At 39.2% G+C, this 17996-nt stretch overlaps 1 protein-coding gene and 2 long non-coding RNA genes across 3 annotated transcripts in view; 2 read left to right on the forward strand and 1 right to left on the reverse strand.

Annotated features, from left to right (window-relative positions):
* Window positions 1–17996, reverse strand: part of dclre1a (DNA cross-link repair 1A) — a 52851-nt gene that overhangs the window by 19290 nt on the left and 15565 nt on the right. The window contains exons 2-7 of the mRNA XM_033033914.1: window positions 15060–16670; window positions 13235–13368; window positions 11951–12069; window positions 4475–4618; window positions 3547–3692; window positions 184–338 (exon numbers count right to left, since the gene is read on the reverse strand). Of these exons, the coding sequence (XP_032889805.1) occupies window positions 184–338; window positions 3547–3692; window positions 4475–4618; window positions 11951–12069; window positions 13235–13368; window positions 15060–16670 (2309 nt within the window). The remainder of the gene's footprint in view (window positions 1–183; window positions 339–3546; window positions 3693–4474; window positions 4619–11950; window positions 12070–13234; window positions 13369–15059; window positions 16671–17996) is intronic.
* LOC116981135 lies at window positions 4826–6240 on the forward strand. Its single transcript, XR_004414173.1, has 2 exons — window positions 4826–4871; window positions 6058–6240. It is a non-coding gene; the product is annotated as an uncharacterized LOC116981135 (long non-coding RNA).
* Window positions 6858–7483, forward strand: LOC116981134. Its single transcript, XR_004414172.1, has 3 exons — window positions 6858–6928; window positions 7022–7087; window positions 7285–7483. It is a non-coding gene; the product is annotated as an uncharacterized LOC116981134 (long non-coding RNA).

Consider the following 17996-nt stretch of genomic DNA (forward strand, 5'->3'; position numbering starts at 1 on the left):
CTTGCACACTTTCCCCTTTATTCAACTTCTTAGAGAGCAACATCTCACACTTGCATAATTATCAAACATGCTTTTGTTGCAATTTCTAGTTAAAGTCGCCAGTTATTGAAACCAATCACAGTCAATGCTTAATGGCAAAAGTCCATGATTCTTTGGAGAAAAAATAAATTCAAGGCAACTTACCTTAAAAGTAATCTGCATCATTGGCAATAAATGAACTTGAGTGCTTTGCCAGTCCAAAGTGACCACAGAATCTATCTGTTCCGAGTTCAAGCACCGTAGAATGTCAAGCTTATTTTTAGTAATACAGACTTTACATCCAAGCACCTGTGCTATGGCTTTAAGAAAAATGACAGACAAGAATTAGTAAGGCTTCTTTAATAACCCCCCCCCCTCCCCCATTCCTTGGAAATATGCAGGTTACAATTATGAATTTATTTACCGAGTAATTACAAAACAGAGCAAATTAGCCAAGCTAATATTTACACATGTAAACACATTTTACACACCTACAGATCTCAAGATTATTTTAGAGAAATATCACTCTTTAGAAATTTAGATATTTTGGTCACATTTATCCATTCGGTTTCATAAGGATGTCCAGAAATTAGAGATATCAAGGGGATGGTAACTTTGATGGAACCATATTGTAAAGCACCCAATAGTAAGCAAGAATTACCGAGATTGCAGATGGCTGCAAGAACAATAGGATCATAATAGCAGACATATTGTGGGAATCTCATCTTGAAAAGGATGGTGTGGAATTTCTTATGTCTATCCATGAAAGTTTTCTTAAACAAGATATACAGGGCTCTACAGGAGAGGATTCCACATTAGATGTCCCATGAGGGAACAAAGTAAGACAAATAACCCATGTGCCAATAGGGAACAGTTTCAAAATGTAGGAGTTTCAAAATAGTTATGGAAAAAGATAGGACTGATCCACAAGTGTAATCTCCAAACTGGGGCAAGGCCAACTTTGAAAATATTAGACAGGAACTGGCAGAGGTTGTTTTGGAGATGCTGTTTACCAGGTGAAGGTGTATCTAACAAATCATAAGCTTTTAAAAGGTGAGATTGGGAGAGTTCAAGGACAGTATGTTGCTGTTAAAATGAAGGGTGAGTCCGGCAGGTTTTGGGAACCCTGGATGATGAGGAATATTGAGGCTCATGTCAGAAGAGGCAACAAATCCCTTGAGTAATACAAGGAATGTAGAGAACGCTTAAGAGGGAAGTCAGGAGTGCATCAAGAGGACATGAGATTCTTCTGGCAGATAGAGGAAAATCCTAAGAGATTTTACAGGTATATTATGAGAAAAAGGGTAACAAGGGAGGAAAGAGGTTCCCTTAAAGATCAATGTGGTTGTTAATATGACGAGCAGCAGGAGAGTGCTAAATGAATACTTCTTACCCAGAAGGTAATGGAAGCAAAACAAATGAGGAAAATGAGTAGTCATGTGTTTCTTGGTTTCTTGGTCCTCCAAAATATTCCAAATGGAATTTAAACTGGAGGTGGTGAATGGAGGGGAATGCACAGGGAAGAAGAGGGAATGTAGTTGCTCCATATTTAATCTATGCTATAACTGACCCAAGATTATTTGCTGCAGTATTGCTTTTGGACCACATCAGAATTACAAAATAGGTGCCAGTAAACTTAAAGAATATTAAAGTGGGTAAATCTCCTGGGGCTAACACGTGCATCCTCAGACATTGTGGGAAGCTCAGGATGAAATTGCTGGGGCCCCTGGCAGAGCTATCAATATAATTTTTAGCCACAGGGGGAGATGCCATAAAATTGGAGGATGGCTAACATTTCATCTCTACTTAAGAAAGGCTACAGGGACAAGCCAGAGAATGACAAGTCAATGAGCCTGACATTTCTGATAGGCAAAGTAATAAACAGGATTCTGAACCTAGACAGGATCTACCAGCATGTGGATAAGCAAGAACAGATTGGGGATAATCAGTGGTGTGTGGGAAATCATGTCTCACACGCTTAAAATACATTTAGACAAGCAAATGGACAGGAAAGGTTGAGAGGGATATGGGACTAGAAAAATGGAAGAATAAGCATATTGGCATGTTTTGCACTACGTTCTAAATTTCCATAAAATCATTACTTTTGAAAGAAAAAAAAAAAATCAGTTTTCACTGCATTGTCATCTCTCAATTTTCCTTTTTATTCCAGTTATCCCTTTATTTCCTCCTGCATAACTGGCGTAGAGCATCAAACTTAATTAATGCACCCAAACACTTAAAGCATTTCAGAGAAATGCAAAATTATTTCCTTTATTATTTTAAAATTCATAAATTTAATGTGTCTGCTCCAGCATGTAACAAGATCACAGTTATCGCACTGCAAACTGAGCTCAGCATTCTCTGTCATCAGCGATGACCTTTCGCATCTTAGTTATAGAAAATCAATTTAGCTCTACCTTAAAAATATTTAAGGACTCTACCTCCACCACCCTTTGAGAAAAGGTTCCAAAGACACAACTGTCAAATGCAAATAAAACCTCTTAAATGGCAACTCAGTTTAAACCAATGAGTCTCAATTCTAAATTATTTCACAAGATGAAACAAAGCCTCTGTTTTCACCCTATACAGATCTTGATGTATCAGCCAGGTCTCCTTTCACTATTCTGAGCTCGATACAAGGTCAGCCTGCGCAACCTTTCCTGTATGACCAAATGTCCATTCTAGGCATTATGGCTCTGTCCCACTGTATGAGTTCATTCAAGAGCTCTCCAGAGTTTAAAAAAAAACCAATCAAACTCGTGGTAAGCACGTAGAATGAACGTAGCGGGTACGTCGGAGCTCGGGGACGTCTCTTAGCGGCTCGTAACGCTAACGGCAGGTACTCGGGAAGACTCGCTAATGGCAGGTAAGCTCGGGAAGACTTTTCAACATGTTGAAAAATGTCCACGAGAGCCCCGAGTACTTACGAGCGGCCATTACCGTAAATCTGTGAGTTCGAATCAGGGCAAACTCGGGGAGAACTCTTGAATGAACTTGTACAGTGGGACAGGGCTCTTAGTCTAGTAAAAATGTCTTCCAGCATATTAACATTCTTCATGAAACAAAAGACTAATACCTTACACTGTGATCTCATCAGTGACCTATACAATTGAAACAATCTCTCCACTTTTGCATTCATTTCTCTTCTCTGCAAAGAATAACATTCCTAATAATAAACTTTCCTAATTATTTGCCATGTCTGCATACTGGCCTTTTTAGTATTATGCATTAGGATCTGCATATCAGAGTCTCCAAACTCTCACCATTTTCAGATATGTGGCTAGAATCATATTTAGGCTTTATTGTATAGTAATAGTTACTTATTTTTACATGGAAACAAACTTTATTAGACGCACTGACTATTACTTTAGCATAAATTATACAGAGTTCTATTAAACTGCATTGCAAATGCATATAATTAACTCACTTCAGATTGATACAAACAGTTTTTTGGGTATTGGGACGCAAGAGAAATGAAAAACATTTACATGCATGTATGGATACAATGATTATAGATAAAATCCTTACCGAGGAAAACCTTCTCTTTTCCAATTGAGTATGTACCACAGACAATCAATGTCCTAGGGTTCATTGCAACAGTTTCAAAAGCAATATTTCCCACAAATTGGATAGCTTCTTGTTGAGAAGGAAAGGTGTATTCTGGACTGCAATATCTACCAAGTTTAAAAAATGCATTACAGATATTTAATCAATGTGGTCAACATGAATATCCCAAATATCTACATTAATTTATATAAGCCCTCTATTCTCATTACTGTTATTTTGAAGGATATTCCAGACACAAGTGGACAGCAGTTCTAGATCAACAATGTATTATTCTGAGTAGATATTACCCAGCATCCACTGAACAGACATCAAAATCAGCACATTGCCTGATTTGCAGTAAAATGCAATTCTATTATTTGATGCAAATCAGATCACATTAATTTTGTTTAAACTCATTTATCCAATGGCGACAGAAACATCTCTTTAACCACATACTAATTCTACTAGAAAATACCATGCACACAAATATACAATAGGAATCTATGGCTGGTCAGCACATAGGTTGGTCTTTTTGTCAAAGTTTGGAAATCTGCACTACATTGTTTGACAAAATGCAAGCTCTAGGGATTTTGAATTAGATTATGGTAAAACTATCTGGAAATATCTGTGGATACCCTTTGCTATCGTGTGCTCCAAGGAACCGTTCATTGTCTTATGGGGTCACCCAGCTGTCCTATGCTGTATGGCCCAGCTCCCCTCTCTATACAATCATTGCAAGTTCTATATTTCAATTAATGACACTTAAACAAGCAAATATGGAATGCTACAACCATATACAAAATGACAGCAGTTGATTTACTATTCCCAAAGCCAGTGAGAAAGACATTGCACAATACCGATTTGAAATGAAGATACTATCACACAAATATATACAAGCAACTTTCCTTACGTGGTATCAAGATAAAGAATGTGAATTTTTTGATCCATTAGATGGGAATAACGCTCCATTGAGGAATTAGCTCGAAAATCACCAGTATGCAATATGGTCTTGCCATTTGGAAGTTGGAACAGCAGCATTGCAGCTCCCGGACAGCTGAAGAATAGATGTTTAGAGCGATTTTAAAAATAGGTGTAACTATTATTTAATTATGCCTGTTAAACACGAGCAATAATCATAACTAATTTGATGCAATGCTATAACCATATACAAAAGTTAATGCTTTAAAGGGCTTTCTCACGATGCGACCTGACGCAAGACTTAACAAGAATTTAACATTGTGGGAACCTTCTGCGATAGCAGTACGGCATTCGTGGACCACCGAGGACCTCCGTGGCGCTAACGGCAGGTAGTCGTGTAACTTTGTAAGGTCGGGAGAAAATTCAAACATTTTTGAATTTCTCCAAGAGTGACTTGAGCACTTTTTGGTGAGCGTTGCAACATTGTATGAATGCAGACGCCAGTGCGATATCCGTGCGATATCCGTAATGACTCTTGCGGGTACCATGGGAACTCCTGCGAACGGTAAACCCGGAAGCTTGACAGAGGGGACATAAGGTGAGTAAAAAAGGTGGTCTCAATATCGCCAATGGACCATGTGTCCATCGAGGACGTCCCACCTAATTGTCATTGTTTGAGAATCTTTTTCACAGTAAGACTTGCAGAGATGCCTCTCAGAAAAGCGCAAAGAAAGGGGTCAAAGAAAGTCAGAAAGTTTTTAGCCATGCAGGTAAATGAGGAGGAGACTCAGCAAGAGAGACAGGTAGAGAGGCAAGAGGAGATGCCAGAGATACCACTGCCTGTGGGCTCCTTGGAGCAGGGAGAGGGTGATCAAGGTGGATTTGAGATTGCCTCCCCAGTAGCTGTTGCCCCCCCAATAGCCTCAGCAGACGATAACATAAAGGGAAGATGGCAGAAGGTAAGGCCATATAACATCAACAGGGAACAAGAGGGGGAACTGGTGGAGTGGTACCAATGCAATGAGATTCTCTATGACAAATCCAGAGAGGATTATAGAAATAGGGAGAGAAAGCGCAACCTGCTGGAGACGAAGGCTGCGGAGTATCCCGGGTGCTCATGTGAGTATCTATAACAATATATTAGTTTATGTACAGGAGAACAATTTAATGTTATCCATGATTTAAAAACATACAATGCTACAGATGTAAAAGTGCTGTTTTTGCAGTTACATTTAATTTATCTTATAAGTCTGTCTGTTCCCTGCAGCTGCAATGTAAAAGTAGTGGCAGACAGCTTTTACACCCTCTTTGTTTGAAGTAGGAATCATGTCTCTAAGAGCTATAAAATAAATTATGCATGAGGGCAGGCAATTTTCACTTGTAATGCTTGTCTTCAAAAAGGCCATCTGTATTTACCAACGTGCGCTTGTTATCCAAGAAGAACAAGAAATAGCACATTAAATGCGGAGGGCATGCTCTTAAACAGGCCTCTCTTTACTGACCAAAACTTTAATTTAACGGAATAGATCCAATGCTTGAAGTTCTATTTAATTCCAGCACTCTACTTTAATGCAGATGACCAACTTTTGCAATGGTTCGCTAACCAGAGGACCATTTACGGAAAAATCACCGCACTTGGGACCAGATCAGGGTCAGCTGGAAACAGACAGACAGAGAGGAATAGGTGGATAGAGGAGAGGTGGCGTTTCCTATCAGGGCATATTGTGCGTGCAGTGACCAGGACTAGCGCACCCAAGGTACTTTTATTACAACAAATATTTGAGGTCTTGAGGCTCTGGACACTATGTGTAAATGACTTCATGTAATTCCTACAGGAAAAACACATAATTGAACAGGCGTTGGATGATCCTCTGGAAGGGACTTCCACACCGAGCCCATCCACCATCCAACAGCACCGTAGTAGGCACAGTGCAAGCATCGACCTCACCACACCCGGAGGCGCTGAAGAAGGGACAGATGTAGACAGCATTAGTAGTGTGAGTATATAAACTTGATGCTTATTGGACAATGCACCCACCCAGCATTTTGCTGATTTTTATATTTACGCTCTGAATTTTCAGCTCCATAAAACTATTCGAGACTGCGAAAGATTGTTGGAGGAAGGACGCGTGACACCAATGGGCTTCACGCACAGGACATTCGACTTCTGTCACTCAATGATGGAAGATGAAATTAGTGATGGTCAATGGGATTTTGCATGGCATATGATAAATGGGGCGATCACTTATAGAAATAACAAGGTATAGATCTATTCTTAAAATTCTTCCCTTCATTCAGCGTCTCTGTTAAAACTCTTTATTTCTCACATCATAAAGCAACATAGTTTTAATGTGTGGTGTTGTCTGTACAGTTAATGGAAGCACGTGCATCTGAGGTGCAGCGTCCACTGGTTCCTCAGCCTCGCCCGCCTCACTTCTATGACCAGGTATTAACAAATATATGTACGCTTCCCTAACTTGATTCATAATCTGTGTTTTTTTTAATACATTGACTAATACATAACTCTGTGATTCTAAAGTACACAGACAGGCCCTATGGATTGCCGCGTGCAATGGGGGGACATCCACCATTCCGTGCTGAACAGGTAAACTATTGTGTTTAGTGCGATATAAATTAAAAAATAAACATTAGCATCTGCATATGGACAACAACTTATTCATGAGTTGTGTTAATGAGATTCAAGAGAAGAACTCTGATCTTCAAAGGGAACTTTAATGAAAGGTCCCGCAATTGTAAGGTCCGTGAGAAATTTTTCACGTGTACTTCTTAATTTCCTTCTAGAGACACTCACCATCACCTCTGATGTTTGCAGAGCTGCAGCCTGCTCGAAATCCACCTTTGCCTGTTGTTTACGGAGAGGTCCGTGCACAAAGTCCTTTTCAAGAAAGGGCAGAAGGTTGCGCTGACGTCAACTACCCCAGTTAACCCTCGGAAGCTGAGAATATTTTTTGTGGTGTTTCAAATAACAGTTTGAGTTTTAGTTTATTTTATTTCTTGGCCACTCACCATTTGGTGTGACATCTATAGTCCTTTGTAAATGTCTGTATGTTAATTTATGTGTCCTTTAATCTTGTGCATTTTTTTTTTCTGTTGGTGGCTCCACATTTTATTATATCCTGAAGTGTGATAAAGCTTTTACCTCAGCATTTTGATTGTCATTGCTTGTTTACCCCACTGCTAAATAAATTTATTTTTGACTATCAGCTTGATGTCTGCAAATCGTCATTAATAAATCACTACAAGATGAATGTCTCTAATGTTATAATCCCTCTCATGCTGAAACACAAAAAACCTTAATGAAGGTGATATAATCACATTTTCACTCATTTACATTTTTGAGTGTGCAGGACCCTGAAATGTTCAGCTATTTAAACGTGTTCTTCACCTCTTGGTAGAAAATGAAATAAGACAATCAGCACGGTAAATGTGATACAAAGTCTTTATTCCTATTTGACAATATAAGACGACGAATTCTGTCACATATTGAGAGGAGATGCATCACACAAAACATTTGTCTGTAAAAGGGCCTCGCAAACACGAAATACAACAAATGAGGCACGCGAGATTATTTAAAACACATTATATCCATCAACCTCCGCTACAAGCGTGAACTCAGGCATTTAAAGGGACAATGCAATGTTCTAAACGGCAGGTTTTGCGGACGAACATCTTATAGGAAGCATTTTTCAGAGGACAACACTAGGAAGTCAGCTTATAACATGCAGTAGTGTTCCTGTGGTCAGCTACCCATCAATATAGCTGTTCTGCCACGGCACACTCCCCAATTGTGAATTGTAGTAAGCGCAGAGATGGTCTCTTTGCTCTTTCACACTGGATGTGCCCGAGTTACCTTTCAAACGCTGCAGTGAGACCATTTTCAACTTGTTCGCACCACTTCTCCAAGCACCTAGTGTTACTTCCCCTGTGTCACTGTCCACTATGTCACCGTCCTGGATGGATGTTGCTGATCCAGCAGCTGCACCTCTCATTCGGATCAGGTTGTGCAGAACACATGCTGCATATACTATACTCTCCACATTCTTGGGCCTCTGCTCCATTGTCTTGAGCAAGCATCTAAATCTGTTTGCCAAGATGCCAAAAGAATTTTCTACTACCCTCCTGGCCCATGACAGCCTGTAATTGAAGATCCTCTGTTCCCAAGTTAGATTCCTCTGTGGATATGGCTTCATAATCCAGGGCCGTAGTACAAAGGCTTCATCAGCAACCATCGCATATGGGATGTCCGGGCTGTCTTCTCCTGACAGAGGTTCTGGATCAGGCATGCCTGCTGTTCCACCTTCCATTGTCTTTCCAAGCCAGGTTTCTTTCCAAATCCGGCCATCACCAACACTTCCAGATGTGCCCACATCCACATACAGGAAGTTGTAGTTATAATCAACCACCGCCATGAGTACAATTGAGTGGAATTTCTTGTAATTGAAATAATTTGAGCCACCTCCGGGTGGTTTACGAATTGCCACATGCTTGCCATCCAAAGCCCCACATGTGTGAGCAAAGTTCCACCTGTTTTCAAACCCCAGTGCAACTCTCTTCCACGCATCTGGTGTACTGGGGCATTCCATCACTTCAGCTGAATAAAATTGGATGATCGCCTCACAGGTTTCTCGGACAATACCACAGATGCTGTTGGTGGCGACAAGAAAGTTGTAAGATAGACTTTTATAAGAATCGCCTGAGGCCAAGTAGCGGAGGGTGATTGCTATGCGCAACCCTGGTTCCAGTGCCTTTCTCATTACAGTGTCAGTCTTCTTCAGCAGAGGTCCCAAATTATTCTTTAACTCATTAAAGAGCTCGGGTGAAATTCTGACAAAGTTTTTGAATGCACTTTTATCCTCTTCGCACAGCACATTAAGCAGTTGCTCATATTGTCCAAATTGAGGTCTCCGTTGAAACATGGGCTTAACCCAGTGAGACTTCCTCTTAATTCTCTTTTGAATTAATCTCACCCTTCTGCCTTCACGCAAGCGTTTTCGATGCACGTTGCGCTAATGCATACAGCGCGTCAATGAAAATAACAACCAGCCTGTACTCAAACCAACTTTGTATAGGCATGTCTGCAAATGAGCCAATTCTACGAACGGAGGATATTTATATAGTGTGTGAAAAAAAGTGACATCATTTGTGCCACGTGATTAACTACACTACAGTCCACGACGTTCATTCACGATTAACGGGAAAGATCGGGAGACGGACAAGTCACTCGCACAAATGACAGAATTGCCGAGTACCGTGGGAACTCTTTATCTACCCCCCGTTATATCGTGCGGAACTCGTGCTGGACCACGACCACTTCACTCTGGTGACATCTTGCGTCAGGTCGCACCGTGAGAACCGGCCATTACTACCAACTAAGTTATGCATCAGCTTCACTAAGATGTCCATCTGTTTTTTCATCAACGTAGCAAAATCCTGCTGTTCTTCACCCAATAGTATAGGGGGAAACACAACCACGAGGACTAAAAATCAGATTTCACCAACATGATTTTTAGGTGTCTTTGGATGAGTAGTAAATGTAGTAGCACTCATTTAAAATTTAAAAACACTTTTCTATTAATAAAGCGTACAATTCTTAACCTCAAGGTTTCAGCAAAAGTGGTTTGGGTGGCAGAGACAGGAACACCATCACATATACAATGATGATGAGATGTACTAATGTTACAAAAAAATAATTTGCTTATATTATTCATTACAACTAACTTATTATAGTCGCTGAAAAGCACTATTTAATTTTCTTCATTCAGTGTTTTGTTAGACCTACAAGTCAAATTGGTCACCACTGAATCAACTGGAATTCAAGATACAAAAATAAAAATTGCTGACCAAAGCAAGGATAGAATCTGCATCAACATGTCTTTGTATCATAAGCATTAATGCTGAAGTAATTTATTGCATTGAAACATTAAATGATTATTTTGATTGTTGAGATTTCAGAAATTTTCTTGACTATGGAAACATAAATTTGTCCAATGAAGGAGGAAATGTATGTAATTGAACTTTAAACCTAGCCTCAGATGCTGCAGAAGCACAAAGACTTCCTGTGGTTTTTGTACATACACAGGGGGAAATCCTACCCAAAATAGGTCATAGTCAGAGAACACAGGCCTATCTGTCCAAGCCAGCCAAGATGCCCCTTTATACACCTGTGCTCCCTGCCCACATTTGGTCTATATCTTTCAAAACCTTTCCCATCCATAAATCTGTCCAAATGTCTTTTAAATGTTATAGATCTTGCCTCAACCACCACCTCCGGCAGTTATTTCCATATACTGACCACTTCCTGTGTGAAAAAGATGCCCTTCAGATTCTTTCCCCTCTCACCATAAACCCATGTCCTCTGGTTCTTAATTCCCCTACACTGGGTAAAAGACTGCATTCACCCCACAAACCGCTATAAGATTACCCCTCAATATCCTTCTCATAGCAGGGTGACCAGAACAGAACACAATACTCCAAATGCAGCCTCACCAACGACTTATACAACTGTAACATAACATCCCGACTTCTATACTCATCTCATTAGATGAGGAGTATGAATCTCACTCATTTCATACAAGTAGTTTTTTTGTGGATTAAGATTTCATTGAAGAAAGAGTGGCATAGACAGGAAAGACTTTTCCAATATTTGCTTTCAAACACTCAGATCTCAGGTGATCCAGATGCTTTCTAATTATCTTTTTTCCACTGAACACTGCTTTAAAGGAAAATTAAGCAACTGATCAGTGCATAGTAAAATGACATGAATAGTTATGGGATGAATGACTAGTTAGCTAAATGCTGCCAGAATATCTGAAGTAGGCCTCTTCTCATCTTTGAGGTGCCATGAGTTTATTTTTACATTTCTCAAACAGTATCTTTTTAATTAAATAGTATCTTTAAATGTTGCACTGGCTGTTTAAATTAGATCAGTTCTAAAAAGGCACGCAAATCCAAAACCCAGTCAAAAGCGTCACTATTGCGTAAAAGTTGACATATGAATATACCAAGACTTCTGAAGAAATCGGTAAACTACCGACACAGTGCCTGAACTTCATACTATCACCTTTGATTTTTAACTTTTGTTTAAAAGGCACCATATCAACTTAAAAAAAATTCATGTAATAAAAAAAAACTATTATGGCAATAAATAACCTTCAGCAGGGTAATATAATTATAAATGGATTAATGCATTATTTGGATTCATGATTAATGTATTATTTAATATTGCATGCAATCATTCAATTACTGATTGTAGAAATTTCAAGTTTTGCCAATAAATTTTCTTATTGGCATCCAGAATGAATCTGCAACACAAAGTGTCAAGAGTTCTTATGAGAGACTAAAATCATTTTCAACCCGACCTAAAGTTAAAGGAGACATGAGGTGGAAAGTAAGATAGTAACTGATGGTAAAGTCAGTACATTGAAACAGGACGTGGTAAAACACTTACTGATTTGCATCCAAAAGTACGACCTTAACTCCATCCACAATACATTCAGTGTTCATCGGTAAACTTATAACACATTGGTCCTGTACTTTAAGTTTAGATATCACCAAATTGCGTGTTATCTGCAATTCAAAGGGGAAATTAGATTTGAATCACCAACCTAATTGTCACTGGGACTGCAGAATTCCCAGTAATCTTTACAACTATTTTGCAGCAAATTCTTAGAATGTTGAGTATCACTAGCTAGCTGAGCAAACATCACTCTAATGTTAATCCCGCGACAAATGCAATTTCCTCCATACAAGATAGATACCACCTCAACAGATAGGATGGAGCCAGAGTTAAAAATTTCAAAATGGGGGAAGTGTTTTCAAACTTTGTACATGGGTGATAGGATCTATTTCACTGTACACATGTAATTAGCATTCAAATCAGGTTCCCAGAGTGCAAATGGGAGACCGATTTTTAAAGTTAACTACATACGAAGGAACTGCAGATGCTGGTTTATACTGATGATGGAAACAAAATGCTTAAGTAACTCAGCCGGTCAAGCAGTATCTCTGGAGAAAAGGCATAGGTGACATCTCAGGTCAGAATCAAAAGTTAACTACACCCAGTTGAATTACCTAGAGTAATGGAAATTTTAAAATGGAGAGCCACGAGCTTCGGGCTTGAGTAAAATAGGAACATTTTAATCAACAGGATTGTGTTCACAGAAAAACTGACAGAGCAAACGCGTATTGCCACACAAAAACTGGCATCCATCAGATAATGCATATCCATCTGTACATTATCTTAAATTTTGATTGTATCTGAACTTGTTGATATTCTACACAACGGCAAAATCAGATTGTATAAACTTTAGTCCAGATTGAATAGTAGTAATGCTACTAAAACAAAATTGTAGAAATAATGTAGAATATCATTAGGCCATTGAGACTATGCTGGTGCTCCCACTTCCAATCCTATACCAAACCCATACCAGGTTGGTTAACAAAACTCTTGATCACCTTGAGTTTTCATAAAAAGGGCTAAAAAAGGCATGAAAATATGGAATTGTAATAAATGTTTGATCCAAGGGTCACTGCCAAAAGTAATGTTAATTACTAATCAGAAATACAGTGATCCACATCTGCAATGTCCATAAACCATGCGACAAATAATTAACATTATTCCGTGCTACTATGAATAGATCAAGCCAAAGGTTCAATCTTGCAATCAAAGCCGTTATTATAGTCTATTACTTGTTTTTTATTGGCTTTCTTAAACAGACTTTTACAAACTTACTGTGTTGCAGTAAATGAGGCATCCAAATTTCTTGGTAAGACCTCCATAATGATCCGAATGGAAATGAGTAAGAAAGTAGCCAGTGCATCCCTCAATAACATCATACTGGAAGGCATCCACTGTGAAATTAGTTCCTGAAAGCACAAGATAATTCATGACAGCAGATTACTTGCTGTGGTGCAACACAAATATTACAAATGTTTCAAAATAGTAGGCACTTAAGTAGCCAATTGGGGAAAATAAGACATTTGGGAGGTCAGTGCCAAGTTAATTTTCTGTTCTCTCATCACTTCTGTCCTTGTTCTTTCTCTCATCATTTCAGTTTTTGCTCTTTCTCTCTTTAGTTTGTTATTTCGGACAGATTTCTACAAAGCAAATAATGTTGTAAGCTTTTCTTCTCTTACAGCCTCCTCTTAAAGCTTGACTGAACAGAGTCTGTAGAGGGCATTTAAAACCGTGACTATTGGGCTTCACAACATGCAAGTGATTAAAATTAGAAAACAGCCATTGTAATGTACTTAGTTTGAGGAAGTGTAAACAAAGGCAAGTATTGATTTTTATTACAATGCAGACTAGTGAGCGAATAGGAGGAGAAAGAATAGAAGACAGTTTTCATAGGCCATCGACAAAAGTTAGGTAGAAGTAACTCAGAAAAAGATTCAATTAAAAAAATTGTTTCATGTTACCAAGACCCGAGGGCTCGAGCGAAAGGGAGAGGTGGAGCAGGCTAGGAGCGGAGGAGAATGAGGAGTCATCTTATAGAAGTGTGCAAAATTATGAGAGGAATAGATCAGATAAGACTCAGAGTCTCTTGCCCAGAGTAGGTGAATCGAGGACCAGAGGACATAGATTTAAGGTGAAGGGGAAAAGATTTAGTGGGAATCTGCGAGGTAACTTTTTCACACAAAGAGTGGTGGGTGTATGGAACAAGCTGTCGGAGGAGGTGGTTGAGGCAGGTACTATTGCAACATTTAGACAGGTACATGGATAGGACAGATTTAGAGGAATATGGGCCAAACGCAGGCAGGTGGGACTAGTGTAGATGGGACATATTGGGCCAGCGTGGGCAAGTTGGGCCGAATGGCCTGTTTCCACGCTGTATGACTCTAGGTGTTGAGACTCCAGCATTCATTAGAATGTTAAAAAATAGCAGGCTCAGCAACTTAATCCTTCAAGTTGAAATGGCCCACAACTCTTTTCTGCCAATTCCCCCATAGTCTCCAAGTCCCTTATTTTTCAAAAGTGTATCTATTTTATTTTAAATACCCCATTGATCAGGCCTCCATAATATTCAGGCATACAGAATTCCAAAGATTCGCACCATAAAAGCATATTAAAATATACATAAAGGGTTGAGTATGAGGAGATACAAGGAAGGATGAGTAAACATAATTTGGAGTATTTCCATGAAAAGAAGAAAAATGGTGTTGAAGTGGCTGGGCTTAATATTTATTTTTGTTTTGTAATTTCCATGTACTTAATCAAAAAGCTACAATTTCATAGCAGCAATATTACGTATTGGCCAGCTGCACAATTTACATCTGCTCCTTGTTGTCTGATGGACAACAGTTAAGCACATTTAGTTTCATCAGCATTTGAAAACTTACTCCTGTTTTTTGCATTTGCACATTATCATGGGAAGATGTACAAGACTGGCTGGTCTTGATTTACTGGCCAGCTCAGAAACATAACTAATAGATCCTGGCTAGACATTCTTCTACATTATAACAGCATACCACCACAGAACTGCTTAGAATTTGACCCCTAACTAACATCTATAGGAAAAAAATTGTCTTGAGCAATATTCAAATGATTGATAACTTACCTGGGATTTTCTTGTAAAAAGGGCATTGCTTATTTTTGCGATACGGGTTTATTTCTCTTTGTCTTTTAGTTCTCCTTTGTTGCTCATCAATCGCCTCCATTTGTTTTTTTTCTACATTTCCTAGGCAAGCTTCATCACTGACAGAGCTATCTATCTTCCTCTTCCTTTGTCTTTTGGCAACATATGAAACCTCTGAAAATAATTCTATTGCTTTTCCTGGAGGTGTATTTTTCTGAGATTGTTTTTCCTCTTCAACTTTTGGTGGCAGTCCAAAGAAAACTCCAATATCAGTTTGTTTCAATTCCTTTTTAATAGCAGTCCTCTTGGGGGTGTTTATGGAACCTTTTCCCAATAAACTTCGTGATTCCATTGCAAAAGACTTTGTTCTGCTTTTTGGACTATTTACATTTTTAAAAATACTTCCCTGTTTCTCCATATTCAACATGGGCAAAACAAAGTCCTGAGTATCAGCCAATGAAGTCTCCATAGGGCATCTAGAATTACCTTTCTTTTCTTTTCTATTCTGATAATCAAAAGGTTCTTCTGCAGCAACACACTGAGTAAAATAGGATGAAGCACTTGGTTCCTCTTTAATTTGTGGAGGTGCTAATAAACTGTTAGAATTTGAGTCTTCTGTTTTCAATTCAATTAAGGCTGATCCTATTAAATTAGATTCAAACTGATTATACAGCTCTTTATTGTTTCCATTGTCTAATGGAAACCACTTATATGCTGATGGTTCAGATTTTGACTGTGGTAATTGTGTTTCACCCTCTTTTCCATTTGCTGTTGAAGTATTAACACTATCAGTTAATAGAGCAGAATCTGGGCCAATGCCAAGAGCATAAACATCAGGCATAACGATGTCCTTGGTGACACCAGATTTGCACCTTAACTCTTGTTTAATGCTCTGCAGCTGCTTTAAGTCAAAAAACATAGCATTTTCACTGTTATAACAATGATTAATAGTCTGATCTTGAAACAACTGCTTCCTTGGATAACATCTGGAGTTTTGGTTAGGAATTTCATCATCACTACTAAGTGGAGAGTAACTGATATTATCATCACAATTGGTTTTTGATGGAAGGGCAAAAGCAGACTCATCCTCTGACAAGCTCTTCAGTTCCTTTGGTGTATTGTTGATTGTTGCCTCTTTAAACAATCCATCTATATTATTCCCAGGTTTTACTTCTGTTGTTAATTGTGATGCAGAACGATGTAATCTTCTGTGAAGGTTACTAGATGATGACGCAGATACTATTTCCTTTGAAACACTTCCAGAAGCAAGAATCTCTGATGCTCCTTTTACAAATTTGAATTTACTTGAGTTTTGTGTAACTACTTTGCTATTAGGTGATTTTAGCAGCAGTAGGGCATTTTGCTTTTTGCTTGTAAGACTTTCTTTAATCTGGAGAGATTGACTACCTTGTAAGGATTGGTCATTATTGTTAAAGTCAGGTGAAGTGGTAAGGGTGTCTTTCTCCAAGGCACTGCAAAATGTAGATTGAGTGTCATTTTGGCTCAAAGCTCTGTTTTCAGCAAGCAGAAAGTGGGAATAACGTTTGTAGTGTCTTGGAATTGTATTGTTACAAAGCAAGCCATCTGGACATTCTGAAAATAAAATACAATTATTAGAGATCTGTTAGTTTAAAAAATATATGAAATCAACAATTTTTTCTTGTGTAATTTAAAAAAAAATCCAAAAAAAATCAATTTATTTAATCAATTAATGACATCAATTTTTTTTTACTTGGTATTTTGCTAAACTTTGCTTTAAAAAATTCTTGTTTCAGGGTAACTAAGAAACTGGATGTTTCTGCAATGAACCCAAGGATGGGAGAGATGTTCCAGATGAACTTTAATTATCTTTCATGAGTTTCGTCCTCATCATTCTGGCCAGTTACCTAATCCTGAGGAGAACCACATGCACGCACATCAGGCTGATATACACTAAAAGCCCTTTAAAAAAAATAAAATAAAAAAATGATGGGATCTCAGCCAGTACACCGCACCCCGGTTCGATCTGCCTGCCCCCTCCTCCCTCGCACCATCACCCTGCCTGTTGGAAGAGTTTGGAAGAATGCAACAAATCCAGAAGGAACTTGAGGTGCTGCTCCTCAAGCTTGCATTTGACTTCATTGTGACAGTGCAGGAGGCCACAGCCCCCCCCCCCCCCCCACCCCGTGGTTCTTCCTCGCCGAGTCCCCATTGTCCTTTGTTCTCCCACCCTTCCCAATTGTCAATTTTTCTTAACCACCTCCCTTGCGGCGGTCCCATCCCCTCTCACGGCGGTCTCTCCATGTTGGGTCCTCCATTGTTATAGTCCTTATAGTCCAAATGCTCAACAATATGAGATTTGATTAGCGTTTCCTTCTCAAATGGGAGGTTTATTGGATGTTTTAGGGCAATAATTTATCATAATTATTGGCGGAAGAAGGACTCCAGCAACTCTTTCCATGTCTTGCTATTGAGGGAGTGCAGCATAGGTTCACAAGGTTAATTCCCTGGATGACGGGACTGTCGCATGCTGAGAGAATGGAGCGGCTGGGCATGTATACTCTGGTATTTAGAAGGATGACAGGGCATCTTATTGAAACATATAAGATTATTAAGGGTTTGGACATGCTCGAGGCAGGAAACATGTTCCCGATGTTGGGGGAATCCAGAACCAGGGGCCACAGTTTAAGAATAAGGGGTAAGGCATTTAGAACGGAGATGAAGAAACGCTTTTTCACATAGAGTTGTGAGTCTGTGGCATTCTCTGTGGAGGTCGGTTCTCTGGATACTTTCAAGAGAATTTGATAGGGCTCTTAAAGATAGCGGAGTCAGGGAATATGGGGAGAAGGCAGGAACGGGGTACAGATTGTGGATGATCAGCTAAGATCACATTGAATGGCGATGCTGCCTCGAAGGGCCGAATGGCCTACTCCTGCATCT

Source organism: Amblyraja radiata, chromosome 15, assembly GCF_010909765.2.
Source record: "Amblyraja radiata isolate CabotCenter1 chromosome 15, sAmbRad1.1.pri, whole genome shotgun sequence".
Taxonomy (NCBI): domain Eukaryota; kingdom Metazoa; phylum Chordata; class Chondrichthyes; order Rajiformes; family Rajidae; genus Amblyraja; species Amblyraja radiata.